This window comes from Canis lupus, chromosome 32 (assembly GCF_048164855.1).
Source record: "Canis lupus baileyi chromosome 32, mCanLup2.hap1, whole genome shotgun sequence".
Lineage (NCBI taxonomy): Eukaryota > Metazoa > Chordata > Mammalia > Carnivora > Canidae > Canis > Canis lupus.
Window position 1 is genome coordinate 17,780,482 of NC_132869.1, and position 24,695 is coordinate 17,805,176.

The 24,695-nt window shown below is 33.9% G+C and overlaps 2 protein-coding genes across 3 annotated transcripts in view; one reads left to right on the plus strand and one right to left on the minus strand.

The window, feature by feature from the left end:
- The window catches only part of SLC24A5 (solute carrier family 24 member 5), a 28,270-nt gene extending 18,332 nt beyond the window's left edge, over window positions 1-9,938 (plus strand). Inside the window, exons 3-8 of the mRNA XM_072808250.1 lie at window positions 2,190-2,293; window positions 2,622-2,722; window positions 4,426-4,709; window positions 6,779-6,985; window positions 8,790-8,891; window positions 9,395-9,938. Coding sequence (XP_072664351.1) covers window positions 2,190-2,293; window positions 2,622-2,722; window positions 4,426-4,709; window positions 6,779-6,985; window positions 8,790-8,891; window positions 9,395-9,717 — 1,121 coding nt within the window. The 3' untranslated portion in view covers window positions 9,718-9,938. The remainder of the gene's footprint in view (window positions 1-2,189; window positions 2,294-2,621; window positions 2,723-4,425; window positions 4,710-6,778; window positions 6,986-8,789; window positions 8,892-9,394) is intronic.
- MYEF2 (myelin expression factor 2) overlaps window positions 2,373-24,695 on the minus strand; it is a 38,647-nt gene continuing 16,324 nt past the window's right edge. The window contains exons 10-17 of one of the 2 annotated variants that reach the window (XM_072808307.1): window positions 21,537-21,638; window positions 20,013-20,063; window positions 19,651-19,719; window positions 19,311-19,409; window positions 18,953-19,015; window positions 17,045-17,253; window positions 16,914-16,965; window positions 2,373-10,454 (exon numbers count right to left, since the gene is read on the minus strand). In XM_072808307.1, coding sequence (XP_072664408.1) covers window positions 10,291-10,454; window positions 16,914-16,965; window positions 17,045-17,253; window positions 18,953-19,015; window positions 19,311-19,409; window positions 19,651-19,719; window positions 20,013-20,063; window positions 21,537-21,638 — 809 coding nt within the window. In that variant the 3' untranslated portion in view covers window positions 2,373-10,290. The remainder of the gene's footprint in view (window positions 10,455-16,913; window positions 16,966-17,044; window positions 17,254-18,952; window positions 19,016-19,310; window positions 19,410-19,650; window positions 19,720-20,012; window positions 20,064-21,536; window positions 21,639-24,695) is intronic. The other variant, XM_072808308.1, reaches the window with a different exon arrangement.

Here is a 24,695-nt window from a genome sequence, read left to right on the forward strand (position 1 = left end):
CTGGAGAAGCACTAGTAATTTCCTTCCAGAACTTCTCCTTTGCATTAACAACTTGGCTAGCTATCTGACAGAAGAGTTGTTACCTTTTGGAGCATCTCTGCTTTCAACGTGCCTTCCTCACTAAGCTTTTATCATTTCTAGCTTTTGATTTAAAGTGAGAGATCTGTAACTCTTCCTTCTTTCCCTTGAACATTTAGAGCCCATAGTAGGGCTATTCACTCTCCTGGTTTCAGTATTGTTGTGTTTCAGGGAGTAGGGAGGCCTGAAGAGAGGAAGAGACAGCAGAACAGTCAGTTGGTGAAGCAGTCAGAACACACACAGTATTTATCAACCAAGTTCATCGTCTTGTATGAGTGTGGTTCACGGTGACAACAAACAATCCCAATAGTAATATCGAAGATCTAACATAACAAATTTTGCTTATCGGTTTCTTTTCACTAGAATTAAAGTTCCACAAGAACAGAAACATTTGGCTGTTTTTTCTGCCATATTCCTAGCACTTAAAAAAAGCATCTGGCATAGTACTCACAAAGTGTAACAAATAAGTGAACGATAGCCAGATGTTCCAGTTCCCAATGACTACTTAACCAATCACCTCCAAATTAGTGGCTTAAAACAACAGTCACATTACCTCTCACAGCTTTGAGGATTTACTGGGCTCAGTTGGTAGTTCTAGCTCGAGGTCTCTCATGCAGTGTAGAAGACTGGAGTTATCTGAAATCTCTCCCCCTTTCACATGTCTGGTGCCTGGGGCAGGGAGATTCAAAATTTGGGGGCTGAAATAGTAGAGGTGCCTCAGGCATCTCTTTCTGTATGGGCTTTTCACGAGGCATCTCCAGTACACTTCAATGGTAGTCGGTGTCTTTATGTGGTGGCTTAGGGCTCTAAAGCAAAGGTCCCCGGAGAGAGAACGGTAAGGAAGTTTTGTCACCTTTTATATCCCAGCCTCAGAAATGTCATGGCTCTGCCATATTCTGTTAATCAAGTCAGTCACGGGAGACATAAACTCTACTTTTGGGTGGAGGGTGGAGGTGGAAAGGGCAAGGAATGGAAAAGTTCTCGAAAATCACATGGATGCAAATATTGTAGCCATTTTTGTAAAATACAATCTGTCACACCACCAATAAAAAAGCCTGCTACTTCTATAGCCTACTTTTTAGTCTACCAGTAAAGCCTGGTTGGGGATTTCCAATGCGACCTTGTCTCAGCCTCCCCAAAACAAGGTAGTTTTTCAGCACAGCTCTCTCTTTTCCTTCCCATACTAGATCCCTTAGCTCTAAAACTGAAAAAAAGCCAGAAATATTAAGACTCTCACCCCAGCAATCACTGAAGATAATGGATTTGCATGCTTGTAAGTCTGGGGGATATACACCAACTATTTGAATGGTAGTATTTTCTTGTATTTCCTACTCTAGAGCAAAGTCTTAATGGCTGTATGTTTTAAATCAATAGATTCTAATTATACAATAGTAAATCTTATTTGGTTTCTGGTTAACTAATTTCCTCTCATTTATGTTGACAAGGTTGGAATTGCCAATTTGTGAATAATCTCCTTTAATTCAGGTTTGCTTACACATTTTAAGAACTACCAATGTTCACTTTTTCCTCCTCTTTCAAACTGGATTATGACTCCTGAAACACTTTATTTTCCCAAATCTTATTGGAGCACTGTTGACAGTGTCATTTTAAAGCAGTCATGCTGTCGCTATACACCTACAAGCCGTGCAGCTAGGAATCTTTTCTGGGTGCCACAAAATCTCGTAACTTGGCATTTACAATAAATACCAAGTCAGAGCATAGCTCCAATAGTCCCTGGCCTCTCTCCCTTTCCATAGAAGTAATGAATTCATTGAGAAAGCAAGGCACTGGATTCCTCTAATTTTTTAACTGCATGTCTTATTTTTCCAGTTTGTCACTGTGAGTGCTTTTCTGTGAAGCCATAGATTTGAATATTTAGGTATAGGGACATACCCTTTCATTTGCCACTTTAACATAATTTTATTTGTCTTCAGCCCTTGGATTGTCTCAGGATGTTGCAGGTGCAACTTTTATGGCAGCCGGTAGTTCAGCTCCTGAGTTAGTTACTGCTTTCCTGGGTAAATATTGCTTCTTATATTTTCTGCTTACTCAATGTGATTTTCTCTTCTTCAAGTCTAGTAACACTAACCTGGCAATTAACTCGCTCATAGGTGTATTTATCACAAAGGGAGATATCGGCATTAGTACCATCCTTGGATCTGCAATGTATAACCTCTTTGGCATCTGTGCAGCTTGTGGCTTGTTATCTAATGTGGTATGTAAGAAAACTTCAACGTATTTATTGTCTTGACAAACTATAAATTGTTTATAGTCTAGAACAAACAAGGCACTAGTAATGTGTTCAATCAAATTTATTAATCAGTAGAAAAACATGTATTCCATTTAAAGTTAACCCACAAATAGCTCTTGGTCAAATTTATGAAAACCAGAGTAGGTTTTGAAACACAATTTTTCTTAAAATTCCTTTTTCTCTAAGCAAAATGCAAAAGATAACAATATTTAACTACATACAATTCCAGTATTATGCTAAGCATGTACTCAAAGTTACAGTGTAATGGAAACAGTAAATTGTCATTTTACAGGTCTCAACGCTATCATGTTGGCCCCTATTCAGAGACTGTGCAGCATATGCAATTAGTGTAGCTGCAGTTCTTGGCATAATATTCGACAACCAAGTTTACTGGTAAGCTTGAAATAACCGTTACTCTTATGTAAAACACAATTACAGAGAGGATTTTATGAGATTCCAATGGTTTAGCAATGTTCTTCAGAAATGTTATTTCAGTCACTTCTCAATTACCTGCCACTTCTAGAACATTTTTTCATATGCCTCTGAGCTAACTTCCTCATCACAGTTGCCAGTTGGGTTTTTCCCTTCTTTGAAATTTCTTTAGTCATGTCAGTTTCCTTGTCTCACTAATCACTGGATATTACCAATCTTCCTTCACCCCACTGCCTGTTCAGAAAGTCTTCCCTTTGTCCACTCAAGCCCCATCAGTTGGGTCTTTCATCTATTGGGTTGTTTACTTTGCCTTTGTTAGAAGTGCTCATGGTCACAGGATTGGAGAGAAATTAGGGAGGAAGTAAATTTTAAAATCTAGATTCTTCCAACTTTCTAGTGTTCATTTAACAAGAGGAAGTACAGCCTTCTTCCTCTGAGAATTAACAATATTTAGGTATTAACAACTGTTTGCTTTCTTTGTAACCTCCCAGTATCTTGCCGTTTCAAGAAACTGAAACAGAGATTGACTCAGTGGGTAGCTAGTAACTTCTTCAACTAGTAAGAACCAGGTATCTACTAGGCGTTAAAACACTATGCTAGGAATCATAAAAGAGGGAGAAAAATGTACAATGCACAGCCACAGAGGCTGTGCACTGCACAATGCCAGAGGATACCAGAAAAATAGAAAACAATGTAAATGGCACCCTTCTGGAGAACTACAACTTAGCAACCCTGCATAATACCTGCTGACTAGAAACTTAAAATCTAGCAGGGAGAACAATTTCTAAATGAATCATCCTAAAATCTGGTCTGTCTTCTGAAGAAAGACCAATGGATATAGCAAGGATCCTTCTGAGACTCAGCAGTTGTCTCTATAGAGACAATGACTATGAGAGTATCCAAGCTTATACTCCCTCCATTAGGGAAATCAAGAACTCTGTGCTTTCAGCTGTAGCAGAAATTCACTGGTTATAAAATAAAAGGTAAATGACAGGTTCAAATGTAATGGTATTAGCTAATCTTAACTCTTTAGGAAACCAGGGTACAGGGCAACAGTTCTGTGCCTAAGGTACAATTTTATTTTAAAGACTATCCTCGTTTCCTTGTATAAATATAAGCCAAATTCAGTTATGTCAAAATTAAAAAAAAAAAAAACTCAGTAAATCGAGAAGTCCCAAAGCCTCATATATTCTGAATATTTTACATAAAATTCTTATACCAGATTTGAATAGACACAGCTGAAATGAACTAACATTCTTTTATAATCACTATACATTTTGGGGGATGTTTGCTGCCAATGAACTGAGATGAAGAAAGCCCATCATTATTCATTAACTTTTATTCTGAAAATCCACAATTATTATTTTCAAAGCATTTTTTATGCCTATCATTGAAAGAATCTCTAAATAAAGATGAGTTTATAATTCTTGGTTTTAGTTGAAATATAGAAAGGATTGTCAAGCCTTCATCAATAAATTTCTAATAATGCTGTAGCCAAGTTTGGACAAATCTTAGAAAACCAAAATATATCTAGAAATATTCTTTGCTTGTTCTATTGCTATGCCAGAAAATTATTAAGCAGGTACTGCTCAAAAGCTATTAATTCTTTAAAAAAAAAAAAAACTTTTGTTTTTAATTTTAAAACAAAGTTTTCTAATTTATAGGTATGAAGGAACTTTACTGCTTTTGATATATGGATTATATGTTTTGGTGCTGTGTTTTGACATTAAAATTAACCAATATATTATAAAGAAATTCAGTCCTTGCTGCACCTGTCTTGCTGAAGCTATGGAGGAGAGAAGTGAACAACAGCCACTGATGGGATGGGAAGATGAGGGTGAGCCATTCATCCGTCGGCAATCAAGAACTGACAGTGGGATATTTTATGAAGAGTCTGGCTACTCTCAGCTTCCTTTAAGTTTACATGATCTAAGTCAGGTTTCTGAAGGTAATAAGCCCATCATGCCCACTAGTAAGTCTATTCACTAGAAAAACTTAAGAATCTCATTTCAATTCAGCAATTACTACACACGCTTATTATGTAAAACATACCGTGGAGATTCAGAAGTGAAGAAGAGGTGGTCCTATCCTTAAGAAACTTCCAATGCTGTACAGAAAAAAGAAAATAGCTAACATATGAAGGTTTAAGTAAAGAGAAAAGTGTAACTGTAGCTCCTAAATGGGACAGATTGTATAAAATCTGATGGCTACACAGGCATGATTATCACAGAAAAGGGAACATTTAAACTGAGCCTTGTAGAATAGATCAGATTTTAGCTGATGACTTGATTTATGACCAATAAGTAACAGCTACGAAGTTTATTATGTAAACAATCATGTAGAAGGGGTAGAAGGGTAAAGTATGTTCTGTAAATTAATGCCAAGGAATTAATATATGAGCAAAAGGCCTATTCATGTACTAGCATACCTGGAGCACAGAATGTACACAATAAGGAAGCAGGGAAAAGGTAGATAGGAAAGAATAGGACAGAAGAGTCTTAAATGCTAGTACACAAGTCTTTGCAGGCTTATGAAGCAGGAGAATTAGAGGATAAAAGAAATGGAAGTCTGTAAGAGGCTACTAAAATAGCTGATGTGTTTGGTAGACGCCTAGATAAAGGAAAGTAGGAATAAAAAAGACAATGCAAAGGAAGTATCAACCAAGACGAGGCAATAGAAGGACCAGAAAAGGTCAGGAAAGGGAAAAGAGAAAATTCTGAGGCTTTATGATTGATTGAGAAAATGGGAACATCACTTACAAAAACTCGGAATTTAAGAAAAAGGGATGGTATGGGAAAAAAGAAACATTTGAGTTTTAAGTATGTCATTTGAAGCAGTAGCAAAACATTTAGATATCTAGTAGAAGTCAAATTCATCTATGGCCAGAAATAGAAATTTATAGGTTAGCTTCTTACAAAGTGGTTGTATGAAACAGATTCTAAATTTACCTAAGTACATTAGGAAGGGAAGTTATTCTAATTTACCACCTAAAAAAATTAAAACAAAACTTCTTCCCTTCTTACAAAAATTATACTTTTTAGCCTTTCAAGTGGTACATATTGCTAAGTTGAATTTTATAACAAGAAATTCAAAAGGACCATTCTAAATTTTTTCATTACACTGAGATTATATCTAAAATTTACTTGGTGGCCCATTGGCTGAGGCTTGGCAAATTTTTTTATGAGTTATTTTACTAGTATTAGTTGTAATATAATTTGATCCAATATATGGGTACATTATTTTGTAAATGCCATGCAAATTTTAAATGATTTTAAAGTGAATGCTTATTTTTATCGAATGTATTATTGTCTTCCACTAACTTAATAAAACGTACTGAATAAGGAACATACTCAAAGTTTTAGAAGTTATATTGTAGGTTTCATGCTAGTTGCTATTTTCTTAAAGGTTCTTCATAAGAACTGTAGTGAGTTCCAAATTTAGTAAACTAATGTTAAGAGAGAAATATGAAGCAAGCCTCCAAAATTCACTTACAATGAAAATTAGAATGGAATATTCAACTTAAGAAAAAGATTATGCCATAATTATTTTATATGTCCTAAGTATGTATGCATTATCTTATACATAGGGCAGGCTAGAAACATCAATACTGAGGAAGAAAGACAAGTATAATAGTTATAATAGGTAGAAGTCAGGTTAATACCATAAAGCAAAAAAAGTTACTAAAAATTACCATCCACACTGTAGAAAACCAAAAGAAAGTCCAACCAGTACTTCATAAACATTACGTCCAATATATTTAGTGGATGACCCAAGATTTTCATGGATTTAAGGCCCCAAAACAAGAAATGCTGAGTATAACATTTTATACTGTCTGCCCTAAAGTCTCAATTAGTTTCTTTTTGCCAGCAATATCAGTAATGAGGTATTCAAATGTTTTAAATAGCCTCTTAAAAACTGATACAGCTAATTTATTTCAATATAGCTTTCTAAATGGACATTTCCAACTTAATTGGCCATTTGAGAAAACTCAGAATCATTTATTTTTTTCCTCAACAGATCCACCAAGTGTTTTCAACATGCCTGAAGCAGACTTAAAAAGAATTTTTTGGGTACTATCCCTTCCTATTATTACCTTACTTTTCCTAACCACACCAGATTGTAGAAGAAAATTTTGGAAAAATTATTTTATGATAACCTTTTTCATGTCAGCACTGTGGATATCTGCATTTACATATATCTTGGTTTGGATGGTCACAATAACTGGTATGTATCTTTAGTACAAGATCACAATTTATAAAGAAAATAATCAGTTTTATAGAAGAAGAAACTGCATATATTCACTAAAAGTAATCTAGTTACAGAGGAAATTTCTATTTCAGCAAAGACTAAAGATATAAAAAGATAAAATATTAATATACCAACAAGATCAATTCAGGGTTTTTAAGTTGCATATTACATATCAACTATATTCTCAGTATTGTATAGGCCAGAGTTAAAGGCCACGGATCTTCTTATAAATGAAATTAAATACACAGGATATCTCCCTATTACACTAATAATTAAATCACACTGTATGAGGTTCACAATATACTCTTTATACTGAATTCCATTCCATAATGAAACATATAGCAAGGAGCCAGCATTTTGAGATAACAATGTGAGCTCACTGTTTAACTGGATTGCATTTCATTTTGCTTTTTAATAAGGACATATAAACAAACTATGAAATGGGTGAAAAGGGCATAAAATAAAATTTAAATTTAGGTTCTACTATCTTCATGATTAAAAATTAAATCTTACTGCTTGGCCATAATCAGCTCTAGTCCCACAGAATTCCAAGGAAAAAACTGAATATAAACATAGGGGAAAAAAAATTAAAACTTCTCCCAAAAAGGTTAACTTGGACATATCAGAGGTGACCCAACTATCGCCTGTGTACCCAAACAACCAAGTCTCCTGTTTTTGCTAGTGAAGTTTTACTGAACATAATCAAACCCATTCATTTAATTCATTTATACATTATCTATGGATGCTTTCACACTACAGTGGCAGAGGTGAATATCTGCAACAGAAACCATATAGCCTGCATAGCCTAAAGTAAGTACTACATGGCCCTTTACAAAAAAAAGCCTGCAGATCTCTGACTTTTCCCAAGTTAATATATGACTTAGAATAGCATGCTAGCAAAATATCAGAGTATTTCTTATTTTTAATGAGAAAGATGAAAGAGTCCAATTAGCTTGCATATTAAATCTCTCCAAATTTTCTCAGCCAGATATTTGACAATAGGAAATCAGTTAAAGAGCAAAATCAAGCAATATTATAGAACAGCCCCTAAGATGATAAATACTAGTGTTACTTATGTACATATGAACTCTGGCAAACGGGTAACAAAAATTAACAACCATTATTACAATTCCAATATCAATATATAAAGCATGCAATAAACAGCTACTTAAAAAAGATTCTAAAGTAGTTTTCAATCGCAACATTAAAACAGTAGTTACATGTACTTTTAACTTCCCTGATTATGTCCCAGAATGAACACATTTCTGTCAAATGTTGAACTTGATACCAAATTTAACAGAATTAATAAATTGGGACCATAATGTTAGGAAGACTCAAGTAGAACCCTATTTTTGTTTTCCTTTTTTAAGGTAGGATCATCAAAGTAGGACTTAAAAAACATGTACCATCTTAACATTTACAGGTTAAAAATAGCTAAAAACAATTTACTTAATCCTGATCACATTAAGAGTTTGAAAAGGACCGATCTTATTAGCATATATTAAGCAACAGCCTTGATAACAGTGAACATCCAAACCTTCTGTAAGCATACCGGGGTAGAAGAATTACTCCTTAGTAGAATTCTATTAAATATCTTTAGCGGTCATTAAAAATTAATGCTACCTGGGTTTTTCAATTTACCAATCTTATTCAAATATTTTGCTAGGTAAAGTCTAAGTACATATTAGTTGTGAAATCTAAATGTGCCTGTTTTCTTTTTGTTGAGAAAGGAAATATCTGAAATAAGATCTGCAACTTGTAGTATCTCTGTTTATTACAGGGGAAACTTTAGAAATTCCAGATACAGTAATGGGCCTTACTTTATTAGCAGCAGGAACAAGCCTGCCAGACACAATTACAAGTGTGCTGGTTGCAAGAAAAGGTAAGAACTAGGCCCCTCAAGCTGCAATGCCCATTCTTCAAGACTGGCTATTCTGAAATACACTGAGCAAAGGTACCTTTAAAGATATTTATTTCCTCAGTTAACATACTTTTAAGAAAAAAAAAAAAAGAGTGACTCAAAAGGAAGGATTTACTATTTAATATCAGAGTAATTTCACTAAATCTAATCCCCCAAATAATATTTATCTGAAATGTGCATTAAATCATAATTAACCATATTAAATTAGAATGAAAAGCAACAAGTAATCTATAGACCTTATTAAAAAATGGTTTAATAAATAAAGATAATTATTATTAAATAAATGTTAAGACTTTAAATACTAACCCCCCAAATTAAAAAATACAAATTCAGTAAGACTTTTGTTCTAATATAACAATTTTCCAAAACCAACAAACAAAAAAATTTTCCAGTGTTTTTTTATGAAGCTTATTAACAAAATACAGTATTGGTGTGCACATTTTAACAACATGTTTTTTCTGCAGGCAAAGGAGATATGGCTATGTCTAACATCGTGGGATCCAACGTGTTTGATATGCTGTGCCTAGGTGTTCCATGGTTTATTAAAACTGCATTTATAAATGCATCAGCTCCTGTAGAAGTGAACAGCAGAGGACTAACTTACATAACCATCTCTCTCAACATATCAATTATTTTTCTTTTTTCAGCAGTTCACTTCAATGGCTGGAAATTAGATAGAAAGTTAGGAGTAGTCTGTCTGTTATTATACCTGGGGATTGCCACATTATCAGTTCTATATGAACTTGGAGTCCTTGGAAATAATAAAATAAGAGGCTGTGGAGGGTAATATTAATAGTGTTATGTGGAAAATGTGAATGATGGGAGAGGGAAGAGAAGGAAAACTCCACTTCTTCATTTAAGTCAAATAAAAAAGATCCTGAACTTTCGAATCTAAAACTTACTTACAGTAATTCTTTATCGCCAAAGAAAAGTAATTTAAAACCAACCCAAATCACATCCTAATTTGCCTGAGCCCTTTCTTTTCAAGAACAATTACATATATAAAACGGAAGTTTTGAAAAAATCACCTATGTTTTACCTTACAATAAGTTGATAAAAGCTGAGGAAACTTGAACAAACAAATCCCACTATGTAGTAAAGTAACAAGAAGAAAAATGGCTTATTTCATTAAAAACAGTATAACCATTCATTTGAACTGAATGACCGACTTGCTGTCTTTAAAAACCCAAACTTGAGATTAACAAAAATCACAGTATATTTCACACTATACTGTTAAAAGCTGGTGGGAGATTTAAAAGTTCATTTTTACAGCTTTTGTAAGCATACAGTATTACTAAAAAAATGACTTTTTACTAGGAGATTCAGCAAAACAGATGTAAGAATGTTCCGTGGTTTGAAATTATGCATTACGATCCAGGCGAACGTCAATTTCTCTGCCACTGATTTTTATGCCATTCATTATTCTGCAGGCTTTTTCAGCTGATTCTGGGGAGTCAAATCTGACCGTTCCACAACCTTTTGACTTTCCATTCTCCATTTTTATTTCTGCAAACATTACATGACCTGTAAAAGAAAAATTATAGAATTACTAGTCAGTTTCATTTCACTTCACAGGTCTGAAATTCCTTATAGCCAATGAAATGGTAAATAACTAAAAACATTAATGATTTAAAAATAATACATCATATAAACATTATTCTCATCATTATATTCTGACTATAATGCAATTCATAGACACTAATATAAACATGTTAAAATATGCAAAATAGGAATCAAAATAACTTGCTGAGGATTTACTATTTTATTAAAATAGAAAATTTAAAAATTTATTTCTTATATTTAATTCTTAGTTTCCAGGGATGTTTGGGTGGCTTAGTCAGTTAAGCGTCTGCCTTTGGCTCAGGTCATGCTCCCTCAGGAGTCCTGGGACTGAGCCCCACTCAGGCTCCCTTCTGGGAGTCTGCTTCTCCCCACTCCCTCTGCCCTTCCCTCAGCTTGTAAGTATTCTCTCTCAAATGAATAAAGTCTTTAAAAAGTTTTTTAGTTTCTGAAGTAAATTTTATAGCAGTAAGGCAAACTAGCACAAAATGCCACCAAGTCAATGTGCCCAATAACAAACTTACAAATTTAAACAAAATTAGTTTTAGAAAAAATTGTCGCTTTTTGCCCAATCCCCCTAATCTCTCCTTTCCCTTTTATCCCCCTTTTCATTCCTTCATCACTGCAAATAGTACCAACTGCTCAGAATTTTAATTTTTACCAGGCAACAAAGGGTCCCACTAACTCTGCTTATCAGTGCCAAACTCATTTATTTATTCAATATCACAATTTGAACTCCAGTGTAAGAGTAGCGCCAAATGGGTTATGGAAATTGGCATGGAAGAGATATCATAGATTTAAAACAATAAAAGTAAAAACAGTGATAAGAACACTCAGATGAAAGAACCTCAGAGAAGCTTCAAGGAGGAAGAAGAAAATCAGACAATTATTCCATATACAGTTAATATCATTGCTGACTCTAGAGACTAGTTTTTGAGTAAATTAGTTACCACTTATCAAGTTATAAAACGTCCATAAAAACCCACCATCCAAACTAGAAACTGTAGAGAGTTAAATGGAAAGTTATTAGTAATTATACATAAATAACAGCTGCGAAGGGAAACTATCCCCAGGCAAACTGGGATGTATTCTCACCAGATCCATACAGATTTAGGTGAGTTGTGTGCCTACCTACCATAATATTTCCTTTCCCTTGAATATTATATAGTTGCCAAACCACTCTGGGCTAATTTTAGTCTGGCAACAAATTTAAAAGGCAAGCACACTTAGTTCTATAAAGGGACTAAAAAAGAAGGGGGGGACAATAAAAGCAAAGAGTTTATAAAAAAATCCCATAATCTCTTTTCCAGGTGATAGGATCAGTTCTAATCTCAATGCATAAGTAGAAAAATTTGTTTTCTGTTTAAGTCTTGAACTGAATGCTTTCTTATTTACAACTTGGGACTACTCTTCTATTTTTGTCTTTTCATCCATTTCGCATCCTACCATTACTGCATTTTTTTAAACCAACTGGTAGTCAACTACTTACCCACTCAATACAATTACATGGTCTAAGTTAATAAATATCATAGTGAGCCAAACCCATGATTTTATACCCAGGCAGCCTTTAACTGTTTCTAAAAGTCATAAAACAGACTAGTTCCCAGAAAAAAAATTTTATTATCATGATTAAAGTAGATTCAAATATATAACCTACAATTGGTTAAAACAAAACAAAAAACACAGAAATCACATTTTCTAATGAACAACATAAAATGAAACTTTCGCATTTTCTAATAAACAACGTAAAATGAAACTTTAAAAAGCAAGCTATAAAGACAGACACAGAGCAATTTCCAGAGTCCTAATATCTTGAATGCTGGGACCTGAAAAAAACAAGTTTAATTAAAGACGCATACCTTCATAAATGGCAGCACTGCACAATGATTCCGAAGGATACTGTGGAAAATTTTCAAGGGCTTTTAAGATTACAGTTTCTTCCTTATTCTACTTTTACTTTTACCTTTTATAAAAACTTAGGGCTTTACTTAACATAAGCATCCCATCATCGGTTTATTAGCAATAATAGTAAGGTTCACTCAAGCAAGAAATCTTCAAAACTTCAAAGGAAAATATGTAATTATCTCATGCAAAATCTATCTCAATCTTTCAAGACAAGCCTCTTTTTTTTTCTCTTAAATTGTCTCTCTCAGTTTAGAAACCAACATCCAGACCTTCAAATTCATGAACTCATAATGATCTCATGGCTTTTCAATCTGACGAGGTCTCTTGACCAAGATGCTTCAACATGCTTACAGTTTGGACACTAAGGCTATTGAAAGTGGTCTATAGATATCCATGTTTCATGGTTAGACTGTCCAAAAACCCCTACTTGGCAGAACAGAACCAGCAAGAGCTACAGGTTTTCTAAGTTTCTTCTTAATACCATAAAAACACTAATTGAGATAATTTGCTTTTCTAAAGATAAATAATTCAGGAGAAAAAAATGTAGTTTCAAACAATTAAAATCAGACCTCTGGCTATTTTCACATGCTCTTGAGGACTTTCTTGAGTGACTTAAATATCTACCAATCTTGTATGATTCCAACAAAAACAAAAACAGAACTGCTATTTTAACAGCAGTACAGGACAAAATAGTATGCAATGAGAAATCAGTACCACAGAATAATCAAGCATCTTGCTGTTATAGTTAACACTGCCGTACTTTTTATACAAATAACCTATCCTGCCAAAAGAAAACTTTTCACTTTATTTAATCCAGCCTATTAACATCCTGTGATATGTTTTGGGAAATGCTGATATAAAAGCACATCTAAAAATACGCCAAATTAAAGCACAGATAAATAAATAGTTCAGTAAAATGTACTACCAAATGAAGTTGTAACATAACCACAAGAAATAAAAGCAAAATCAGATATTCTACAAGTAGCCATAATTATGATATAAAGGACAAAAAAACAATGCTTTAGTGTTTCTTTACCAACAAAAAAAAAAGTAATTCTATCAATGAATACTCTTTGTATATTATTTTTACTGTTACTGCATTATCTTTACTATTAAATTATTCCATAGTTAAAGTCCACCAGTCATGGAGCACCTGGGTGGCTCAATGGTTGAGCATCTGCCTTTGGCTCAGGTCATGATCCTGGGATCCTGGGATGGAGTGCCACGCTGGGCTCCCCGCAAGGAGCCTGCTTGTCCCTCTGCCTATGTCTCTGCTTCTATGTGTCTCTCATGAATAAATAAATAAAATCTTAAAAAAAAAAAAAAAGTCCACTAGTTATGCTTAAAGCACCATGTGCTTTGGTAAATAAAATCTACTATAAGTCTCTACTTTCTATCTGGTTCAAGTACACTGGTCTAGAAAACTCCGTAACAGAAATATGTGAAACAAAGTTGTATTTGTTTCCATAGTTTATAGGAGGAATAATTAAATAAGCCTTTTTTTACACTGTGGTTCTAATATGTTATGGTCCTGCATCACACTGAACCGGAAGGTCAGAATACAGTTAAAGTGGACAGTAAATATGGGAGCAAGTTTGAAAGACTATGTCTATTTGACCCCATTAGCACAACTTAAACTAATGTGGGGTCTGACTCTGAATCGGTCAGTTATACTTATACCCATAAGTATACTTATTTATACTTAGATTTCTTAAAAATGCATGTCACTGATGAATTACATAGGGTAGGATAAAAAGAGATCTATGTTTACCACAGTCACTTATTTCTTATCTTGTTATACATTTGGGGATATTTGAACACATTTTCCCCTAGGGCTGAGGAAATGTACTGAATGTAGTATAACCTAAAATACATTTTTTTAGCTTCAGTATTTGCCCTTTCAAGGGCAGTTAACCACTGCAGATGGTCCCAACTTATGATGGTTTGACTTATAATTTTTTGACATTGCTGGTACAAAAGCAATACACAGTAGAAACTGTACTTTGAATTCTGATCTTTTCCCAAGCTAGTGATATGTGTCTGGTATGATATTCCTGATACTGGGCAGAAGGCACTGAACAGCAACTCCCAGTAAGCCAGGCAATCACAAGGATAAACAATCCACGTCCTTATAACCATTCTGTACCCACACAACCATTCAATGTCTCACTTTCGATATTTAATCAATTACGTGGGATATTCAACACCTTATTATAAAATAAGCTTTGTGTTAGAGGATTTCGCCCAATTGTAGGCTAATGTTAAGTATTCTGAGCATTCTTAGGGTGGGCTAGGTGAGGTTATGATGCTCAGTAGGTTAAGTGTAACGCCATCCTAAGTCGAGGAAGATCTATATAGATACTTAACAACCAGGGGGTTGTTAATCGGCCATTTATAGGCAGATATTGTCCAGGGAAGAAGTCTGGAGTACCACTAGACTCTTACCAAGCAGCAACTAAAGTATATACTTACTCACTTTGGGCTCAAGGGGGGGAAAAAAAAAATCATCAAAAACCTGCCTTTTACTGCGAAAGAGGTCATTACTGACTTGCAGCAGCTTCACATACTAACAAAGAATAAACTTTCTAAGATTTAAAAATAAAGAGATGTGGCAGAAAGAAGGATCATTTAGTTCATACAAGCCAGATAATTTCCATAGATGTCAATAGCTAGACACTTAATTCTATGTTACCGTAACTTATTTTCCTTCCAATCATTGTAGCAAGGTTAAAAACAGGAAGATTGTAGGGAATTATTTAAATATGGTATTACTTTAATATAAACCTAAAAGTCAGAAGCTTTTACAACAGAATTGAGAAGAAAAACAAAAATCATTACTCTCATACTATTGACTGATCAAATAAAGGACATAGGAAGAACGCTAAAATAACAAAGAATAATAACCATTTTATCAGCTAAAACGCTGTACACATTTTTTAAATGTGTATTTGGATACTATCTTTTTTCTTTCAGAAAATGTTTTTGAATTTCTCATGTCCTTCTATCAAAACAATGCCACTCCACTAATAAGCCCACCAAAAGACTTGAAGTTTGCTGCAAGCCTTGTTCATGTCTGACCTCAAAAAAGAGATATGCCTACAAATGATAAAGTCAACTCAATATTGGTCACATTTTCATTAGTGTCATTGTTTCCCCATTTTATTTGTCTCAGTTCTACTGATCAAAATAATCTCACATATTTCATTTGGAGATTTTTTTTTTTTACTGAAACTATAACAGAGATCATCTATACCTGCTGCCACTGCTCCTCATTTGACCTATTTTACTAAGGCCCTAATATGTTCATTCCTCTCCAGTCTATGTGATTCGTAGCCAGATGTGCTTACCAATTCTGATATTCCTACTCATACAAATTTTACCAACACTGCAAAACAATGTTACAATCCTGCTTTCTCTTAGTGGTACCTATTTAACAGTTAACCCATTTTCAACAACTTTTTTACAATAAAAAAATAAAAAAATGTTGTTTCTCTTCTTTAAATAAAATGCAAATGAAATACAAAAAAAAAAAAAGACTATCAACAAAAGGAGTCAAAGGAACATCCTAGACAGACTCACAAAAAATTTGTAGATTTATTCAATAAATAACTGAATAAACGAATGAAGATCTACTCAGAATGCTTAACTCACTCTAAACATCTAATAAAGTCTTACTATATGTACCAAGGCAATGAAAAATGTTAGAATAAAAAGATGACAGTTCTTGCATTAAGAGCCTCCATCTAGCAGGGAAGAAAACATGTGAGCAGATTATTACCACAAAGTTGGGTATAAAGTACTCTGAGAACACAGCAGATGACAGCTACATGATCACTTTGATCACACTAATTCTCTCATCATTAAGAAAAAGGGCCTCTTTCAAAGTAATAAAACCACCTAATCTTCTACAGGCCTAATGAACACAGTAAGGTTGTACAGACAGTATCACCACAGCCAAGAATAGTTTATAAAAGGGCTAGAAGGGCCACCAGAATGTACCTGTCTAAGGAATTCCAGCCAGTGGACTCTATGCTATCAGCTAAGTTTCCTGTGTCGTATAGGCAACAAAGTGTGCAGAATGGGTCTCATCTATTAACTCCACATCATTTGGAGGCCAGCATTTTGGGATCATGTTGACAATGCACTGCACTACATTACAAACAAGGAAATAAATATACCCTTCATTATTATTTCCCACAGAAAAAAAAATATTTTTAAATACAAGCAATGATGATATATTAACTTTTAAAAATAAGGTAATAAAACAAGCGTTTTCTTTATCCACAGAAGACAATGGCAGGCAGGCTCTATTCTGAATCTTGTTATTTAGTAGTAAATTTGCACTAATGTCAGAGGTTAGCAGAATAATTGATTTGAAGTGGAATTAGACCTGTCATACTATCCAGGAAAAAACATCTGGACAGGTAAGGTCTGTTTTTAAACAGTGTTTAAAAAGTCTAAAATCAATTTTTCCTCCATAATCAATATTAACATGTCTGCAGTCATTAGCATACTTACCACACTGACTGAATTTCTCTTTTAGTTTCTGCCAAGTCAAGTCAAAAGGCAGCTAGAATGAAAAAATGTATTAGTAACAGATATACAAAGAAAAAAATAATTTTAAGCATCCTTTACATTTAGTTGCTTACATTTCTGACAAATATCTGGTTGCCTTTGGAGCCTATTCTGTCTCTTATTCCGCTTCCCATTGGACCAGATAGGAATCCTCGCTCCATATCGATGCTCCTTTCCAGTATAGCTCCTATACCTGGTCCCATTCTATCAAAGCTGGAGCTCATCCGGTCCAGTCCCATCCCCATTCCTCCAGTCACACTGTTCATGCCACCCATGCCACCACCTAGAGTTCAGGAAGGGAAGGGGAGGATTTGGGAATTTGGGTGTTTTTTAAAAAAAAAAAAAAAAACAGAAGAATAAGGAGAAAGAAGAGGAGGAGGAGGAGGAATCATTTTTGAGAAAGAAGAGAAAAATTAATTCATTTCTATAAGTAGATAATAAACATAAAATTATTTTCATATACACAATAGAACTATCTTCCAAGAAGCAGAATTTGATATACATTTAGTTGACTGTTAATCACTAACCAAATCTGTTCATTCTAGCCACTACATGAATACATCATATATACTTCTATAAATTAAATTCTGATCATAAAATACATAGGATATAAATTCCCTACCAATTATTTGATCCATTAATGTTACACTAGTTTCTATCATTTTTATCTAATAAAACCAGGTTTAATAAATGCTAGAACAAAGATATATGAAGTGAATTCAAATTATTATAACTCCAACACATTAACTGTTAGTCTCATCATACTCTCTTACATAATATTCTTTTTACCTCAGTATCTTCCATTTCACATGTAATTTAGCTTCTCAATGACCACAGAAAAACCTAACTTTTAATCTCAATATTATATAGAACTTAAGGAGATAGCAAAAAAATGGAATCACACCCCTTTGGCCAGAGCTTGAAATTTAATTCACAGCTCATACCCAATTCATTCTTATGCACTAAGTCCCCTTTAATTAATTCCAATCCTATTCATTCTCAAAACTTATCCTTTTTTCTTGTACTAATATCCCCACACACAGAAATTATAAAAATTAACATCACCTTTAAATCGACTTTCTATGAACAACAAATATAAAGTTAGGGAAACAGAAGTATAAACCCTGAGGTGAAAAGAGAAAGTAGGGAAGTTAAGATTAATGGGAAAATTACCTCACGGCTGAGAAAATGATGAAAGGGAATGAGAAGCAAGGTACAATGCAAGTAAATATCTTTAGCTGACAGGATTTTAGAAAAGTCCAAGTAGGTTCTATTTCCTATTTGCGAGATTTCAATTAAAGGAAGTCAGTAGAGTATGGAGAGCTCAAAGACACATGGCTTAATAAGCAACAGAGATCAAAAACTGAGCCATGTCTTTAAGAATTAATATAAGGCCTCAAATGTGGTAGCAGAAACACATGGAAGAAATGGGCATTCCCCAATGTTGCAACTACTCTTGATTCTGTCACAGGAAAGGTTCTTAAGAGAAAAAGAAAGAAGCATCTCTTTCAACCTCAGCCCTCAACCTCAGGAGCTCTCTACAGGTGGTTATAACTGGGGTGATTCACGTTCATCTACCAAAAGACACAAGTGGTTTACAGATGAAATAAGCTAGTCACCAACAGCAATTGTAGACAACAGGCAAGGAAACAAAGTTGGTGCTAAAGCAAAAGTTGCTCCTGACATGATCAGAGAAATCCCCAGATTCCTTAGTTGGAATGGAGCTTCTTGGATTACCTGACAGTTAACACATACTCTGGCGTTAGTTTATAAATGTCAAAGAAGTAAAATTCCAAGTTGGTTTAGAAATTTCAAACAGTGATCAAACAGAAAAGCTCAACAACTATCAAAATTTCTCTAAATTATGACAAGACATTAACACATAAAAACAAAGTATTACTATACTACAATAACTACTCTTGCAAAGTCTTTTGCAAGCACTCAAATATTACTGAATAAATTCTAGTAAAATTTAAACCTACTTATTCCAGATCCTACTGGACCCATGTTAGAAGCTCCTATTCTTCCTGCAATCATTGCACTGCCTAAACAAGGATGGAAAGATAATATACTAATTAATTTGAATAATCATATTTTAAAATTCCACGGTACTATGCTCTCAGATGTACAGTAACCAAAAAATATAAGTCGTCTAGAAATAGGAGTCAAATACATAATATACTGGAAAAAGAGAGTACATTAAAATTCCTAAAGTGTTTTTTCATCAAGTTATAAATTATGTGAAACATTATAAATTTCCAATTGTTCACAAAAAAAGGAAACAGACTTTGAAAAATATGACCTGCAGAAAGAAAAGGAAAAATATGCAGCCAGCCCTACCAAGTCTACCAAAGGAATCTCCAAAGCCTCGATTTATTCCAATATCACCACGTCCAAAATCTCTCTCCATGCTACTAGTCATCGCACCACGGTACAGCTCTGAAAAGATTATGCAACAAATTAACTCTTTTTCAAGTACATCAGTTACATGGTATTCCACTTAGGAATATTTTGAAACTAAACTGAAGAGACAGCAAAAGTCACAAAAACAAAAGTCTGTGATTCACCAACTTACCTCATTCGGCATATACTATCCCCAGTCCCATCATTCCTGTCCCTATTCCCTATGCCCATATGCCCTTTAAAGACATCTACAGTACACATTCCTACATTCACCTACCTCCCATTCGGCCAACTCCTCCAAATCCTCCCATGCTATTCATTGCTTCCAGACCACCAAACCCAATTCCTATGGAATAAAGATTAATTTTGAGATTTACCTGTCAGTTATACAGTTGAAAGCTACATTTGGTAAAGATTAAGTCTCACCAGTAAGCTCTTCATCCACCCTACTTTGTCCAGGGGCTTCTCAACACATCAATTTCCATATCCCCTAAGTATGTACCAGGCTCAGTACCTGCCAGTGGTCTTTAGATGTGTGCCAACAATAAACCATGACTTTTTTCCTTGGATTTCTCAACACAGCTTCTAATTTACTAAAAATGGTGATGGGTACATAAAAAAACAAACGCTTATACATACCTCCTCCAATTCTATTCATTCCTCCAAAACCTGGACCATCCATTCCCATACCTCAAATAAAATACACAGTATGTACGTTCAGTCAATCTTATTTTTATGACTAAAGAATGACATAACGCAATACAGCAAAAGGTACCACTGGTCTAGTCATGATGGAATGCTAGAGAAGCAGTGGGGGATGGGGACAGGTGGCATGCTTTAAAGTGCTATGCCACATCAGCTATTTAATCATTAGTCTTCATAAAGGCCTATATGAATATTTATTGAATGAGAAAACAAAATTCACTGGTCACACTCACATTCAAGTACAGAATATTTAATACTAGGTCATTGTTCACTTTTTTTTAACACACATACACACAAATATCACCACAGCAGATTTAGAGATCAAATCAGAAAGGACTCCTTACATGCCAGCTAAAGGGGTAGTAAAAACTAAAAATAAAAATAGCATGTGTTTAGGAGGTCGGAGGGCTTAAGAGTAAGGGACAAAGTTTCTGTTTGGGTCAAAATGATCACCTAAACTATCCTTATAATTTAAAAGTTTAGCTATAGCATCTCAGCAAAAACAGGAATCTGATAGCATTGATTAGTCCATCAATTAAGATGCAGCTCTCTAAGTAGGGTCTGGGGTCCAATAAGTCAAAACTATTTCATTCATCACGTAACATTAAGATATTATTTGACTGTTTTACTTTCATTTTGTCATGAATATAAGGTATGATTTTCCAGGAACTACATGATGTACAATATTGTAACAAGCTAAATGCAGAAACAGATATAACAGTCTGGCTGTCTTACATTAAACCAAACATTAAAGAGATGTACAAAAAGGTAAAAACAATGCCACTCTTTTCACTAATTTCTTTGTATTATAAAATACAACTCATTTTCTTAAAAATTGTATTTATATTAACATGATATTATTATTGTTATCTTAAATAAATATGCAAGTATTTTTAAATTTCTAGGGTTTAATTTCTAATACGGCAAATACTGACAAACATAACCACATAAACAAAAGCACTTTGGGATCCTCAACAAATTTTAAGAGAGTAAAAGGGTTCTGAAACCACAATGTTTAAAAACTGATCTTCAAAGATAAACTGTATATTAGTCCAAGTAAAGAGACAAACAGCTCTTTGAAAAGCTACTTTCCCATCTACATATAAAAATTTAACCTGCTTCTGACAGGGTAGCATTCCAGTCATTCCACAAATACCGTATATCCATGACACACAAGACACTATGTTTAAACATTCTCCCTCTGCCTTAAAGACACTTTAAAATCCCAAGTGCTAAAAAGCTAGCTACAATACAACTGGCCTCAGAGGAACCTGCCTGACCTTTGCTCACCCTCTTTCATGTTCTCTGCTCTCAAGGTTTCATTCTTTATTCAGATTGAATGACATCCAAAATGCTTAACTGTAAAATAGTCTTTTGAATATTATTACAAACTAGTAAATGTAAGCGTTGTCATCTGGCAAATGTACCACTAAAAAAGAAATAAGTGAGAATACTCACCACTTGGACCTAAATTTCCCATAACACCACCTATGTTCAACTGGCTGGCACTAATGGGCTGTCCACCTGGACCAAGTCCCATTCCAATGCCTCCAAGACCACCTAAAACATAAGTAAGACTATTACTAACCCATATATAATTAACTAACTGGCAAAATAAATTTTGTAAAGCTAGATGCCTGTAGGATTATTTCCAAAATTATGCAAATTTGCAAATAAGAGTCCTGGCTCTTGCTTTCATCAAAACACAGCACACTGAAGCCTCACTATAATACCATTTATTAATGAAGCAGGCTTATCTTACTTATATCCTAGTTTCAAGGCATATTGAGAAGGACCAAAAAAATACCAACAGGATTTTAAATAATATTATATACCTTATAAATGGTATACATATCTGAAAATGAGAACCCTGCTCAAATTTGTAGAACCACTTAAAGTAGAAGAATTACTTTTAAGATACTTTAAATCAAACTAAAAGATCAACAACAATGAAAACATAATATTGGATAAAACAAATATTACATTACCTGGTTTTGTCCATGAGATATTTACTTACATTTTATATGGCATCTTAAAGTATTTTTACATCTCTTTTCCATACAGGAGGAAATCTCTGAGACCTTAAGTCACTTACTTGTATGACACCACTTAGCTATGTGATTAAGCTAGGACTAGAATTTAAGTTTTCTATCTCTAAATCCAGTATTCCTTTTACTACCTCTCTTAAAATAAACTAATTAAATTTGTTGAAAATAGACTTTAAGAAGTTAATCTGATGACCTTAAAGACTTGACATTTGAATGGAAATTATTTTATTCTACTAAATCTGAGTCTGGCTTTAAAGTTCTTGCTAGTCAATGTAGCAATTGGGTGACAGGGGCTGAGAAAACCATATATATATTTTAAAAGATAAAGTACGGAAGCACATTGCGTTAAATTGGGAAGATTGTGATCTGGTAAAAGAAATATCCTTTTTTTTGCTCAGTTCCTAAAATTGGTCTAACTGAAAATGCATATTTGACCATCAGCAATGCCTAGGTCTACACCTAAAACTCATATTTTCATCTCTTATATCATTCTTCACTAAAAGGAACTAGGACTCCTTGAAACTAGGCCAATCTCATGTCTCTGGGACCAAAAAAAAAAAAACAAAAAAACAAAAATCTTCCCAAATCTGGGAAATCATGCTTTTACCAAAAGTAAGAGAATCAGCAGCATAGGAAATGAGAAAGCCCCCACTTGACAAGTTACAATAATATGAGCAAGAGAAGAGAAGAAGGGAAAATTAAGGACATTAAGGATTAACTAGACAACAAACGGATTCCGTCAAAATCTATGAATTCATACTATTTGTCAATAGAGAAGAATATATAAAAAACATAAATATCAAAAAACAGATATAGAAGTCTGAATATAACAGAGGATATTTTTTAATCTAAATAAATAGAAGTGTACTTAATAGTCAAAAAGTAAACCAGAAGCCCCTGCAGAAAGCCAGATAGGATCTTGAAAGATGACATCTTAAGTGATAAGGTAAATTTGATTGAGGAAGGAAAAGACTGCCCTATAAAGAGAAAAAGGGCAATTTGCAAAGACACATAAGCTGAGAATTTTCCAGAATTTACTTAAAAAAAAAAACCTGCATTCCAATATCGTGAAAGCCCAATAAAAATTCATACCCACACTGTAGAAAACTGCATACCAAAGATAAATGTCTTAAAAAATCAACCATAAGAAGAATAAAGACTATCTATAAAGAAAGGACATTTCAACTGATAGTGACTTAATAAAGCAACAAATGGAAGCCAGAAGACTGGAATATTTTCAAAGTGTTGATACAAAATAATTATCTTAAACTACAAACCAGTAAAATTATCTTTGAAGACATAGACTATCCAAAGTTGAGACAATTTACCAACAACAGATCCTCATTGAAAGAGCTTTTAAAATATAACCTTCGGCGGGGGAGGGGAGGGGAACACTAGTGCCAAAGTCTGTGAAAGCAAAGAAAGGTAAGATTTTTTTAAAAGTGGTAATGCTTACTTTGTGGGACTGAAAAGAAAGCAATACAAAAAAAAAAAAAAAGAAAGCAATACAAAACTAAGACAATGAACAATAACAGCATATAATTCAGTAGGAAAGTGATCAGAACTAAAACATTCAAAGGTCACTCTGTTATTGAATAAAAGAATAATTACATTAACTTCAGATATATAGCTATACTAAAAATACAGGATAACCACTAAATGAGAAAGCAAGATAGGAGAAAAATATTTGTAAGAAGCAGAAAAACAGAACACAAAATAAGAAAATGGAATTAATCTAAATAAACCAATAAACGTGAATAAACAAAACAAAGCTGTTCTATCTATATTAATAATAGACAAAAGACCTAGTTAATAAAGATAAAATTATAATGATAAAATTTTGATTCATTAGGAAAATATATCAGTTTTAAACTTGGATGTAGGGATCCCTGGGTGGCGCAGAGGTTTAGCGCCTGCCTTTGGCCCAGGGCGCGATCCTGGAGACCTGGGATCGAATCCCATGTCGGGCTCCCGGTACATGGAGCCTGCTTCTCCCTCTGCCTATGTCTCTGCCTCTCTCTCTCCCTCTGTGTGTGTGACTATCATAAATAAATAAAAATTTAAAAAAAAAAAAAAATAAAAAAAAAATAAAAATAAACTTGGATGTACCTAAGTTAGTTTCAAAATATTTAAAGTAAAAACAAAAAATAAGACAAATCCAACATTCTAGTGGGAAATTATACCATGTACATCTCTCACTTACTGACAGCACAGCAGACATGATTATTAGTAGAGATATGAAAAATTATAAATGATTAACAAACTTGATTTAATGGACAGATGTAGAACACTGCACTCACCAAGCACACCTGGAATATATATTAAACAGCACCATATATTAGGCCACAATGCAAAGTTCAAATTAATTCCAAGAATCACAATCATATCTCCTCTGGCTACACTGTTAAATTAAAAAATTAGTAAGAAAAAGCTCTATACATTTAGAAACTCAAAAATGCATAGCTTAAGAAGAAATCATAATAGTAACTTAACAAAAAATAAATCACAATAAAAATACTCCATAGCAAAACCTGTGCACAACAGCTAAATTTAATAGTTATATCTACTT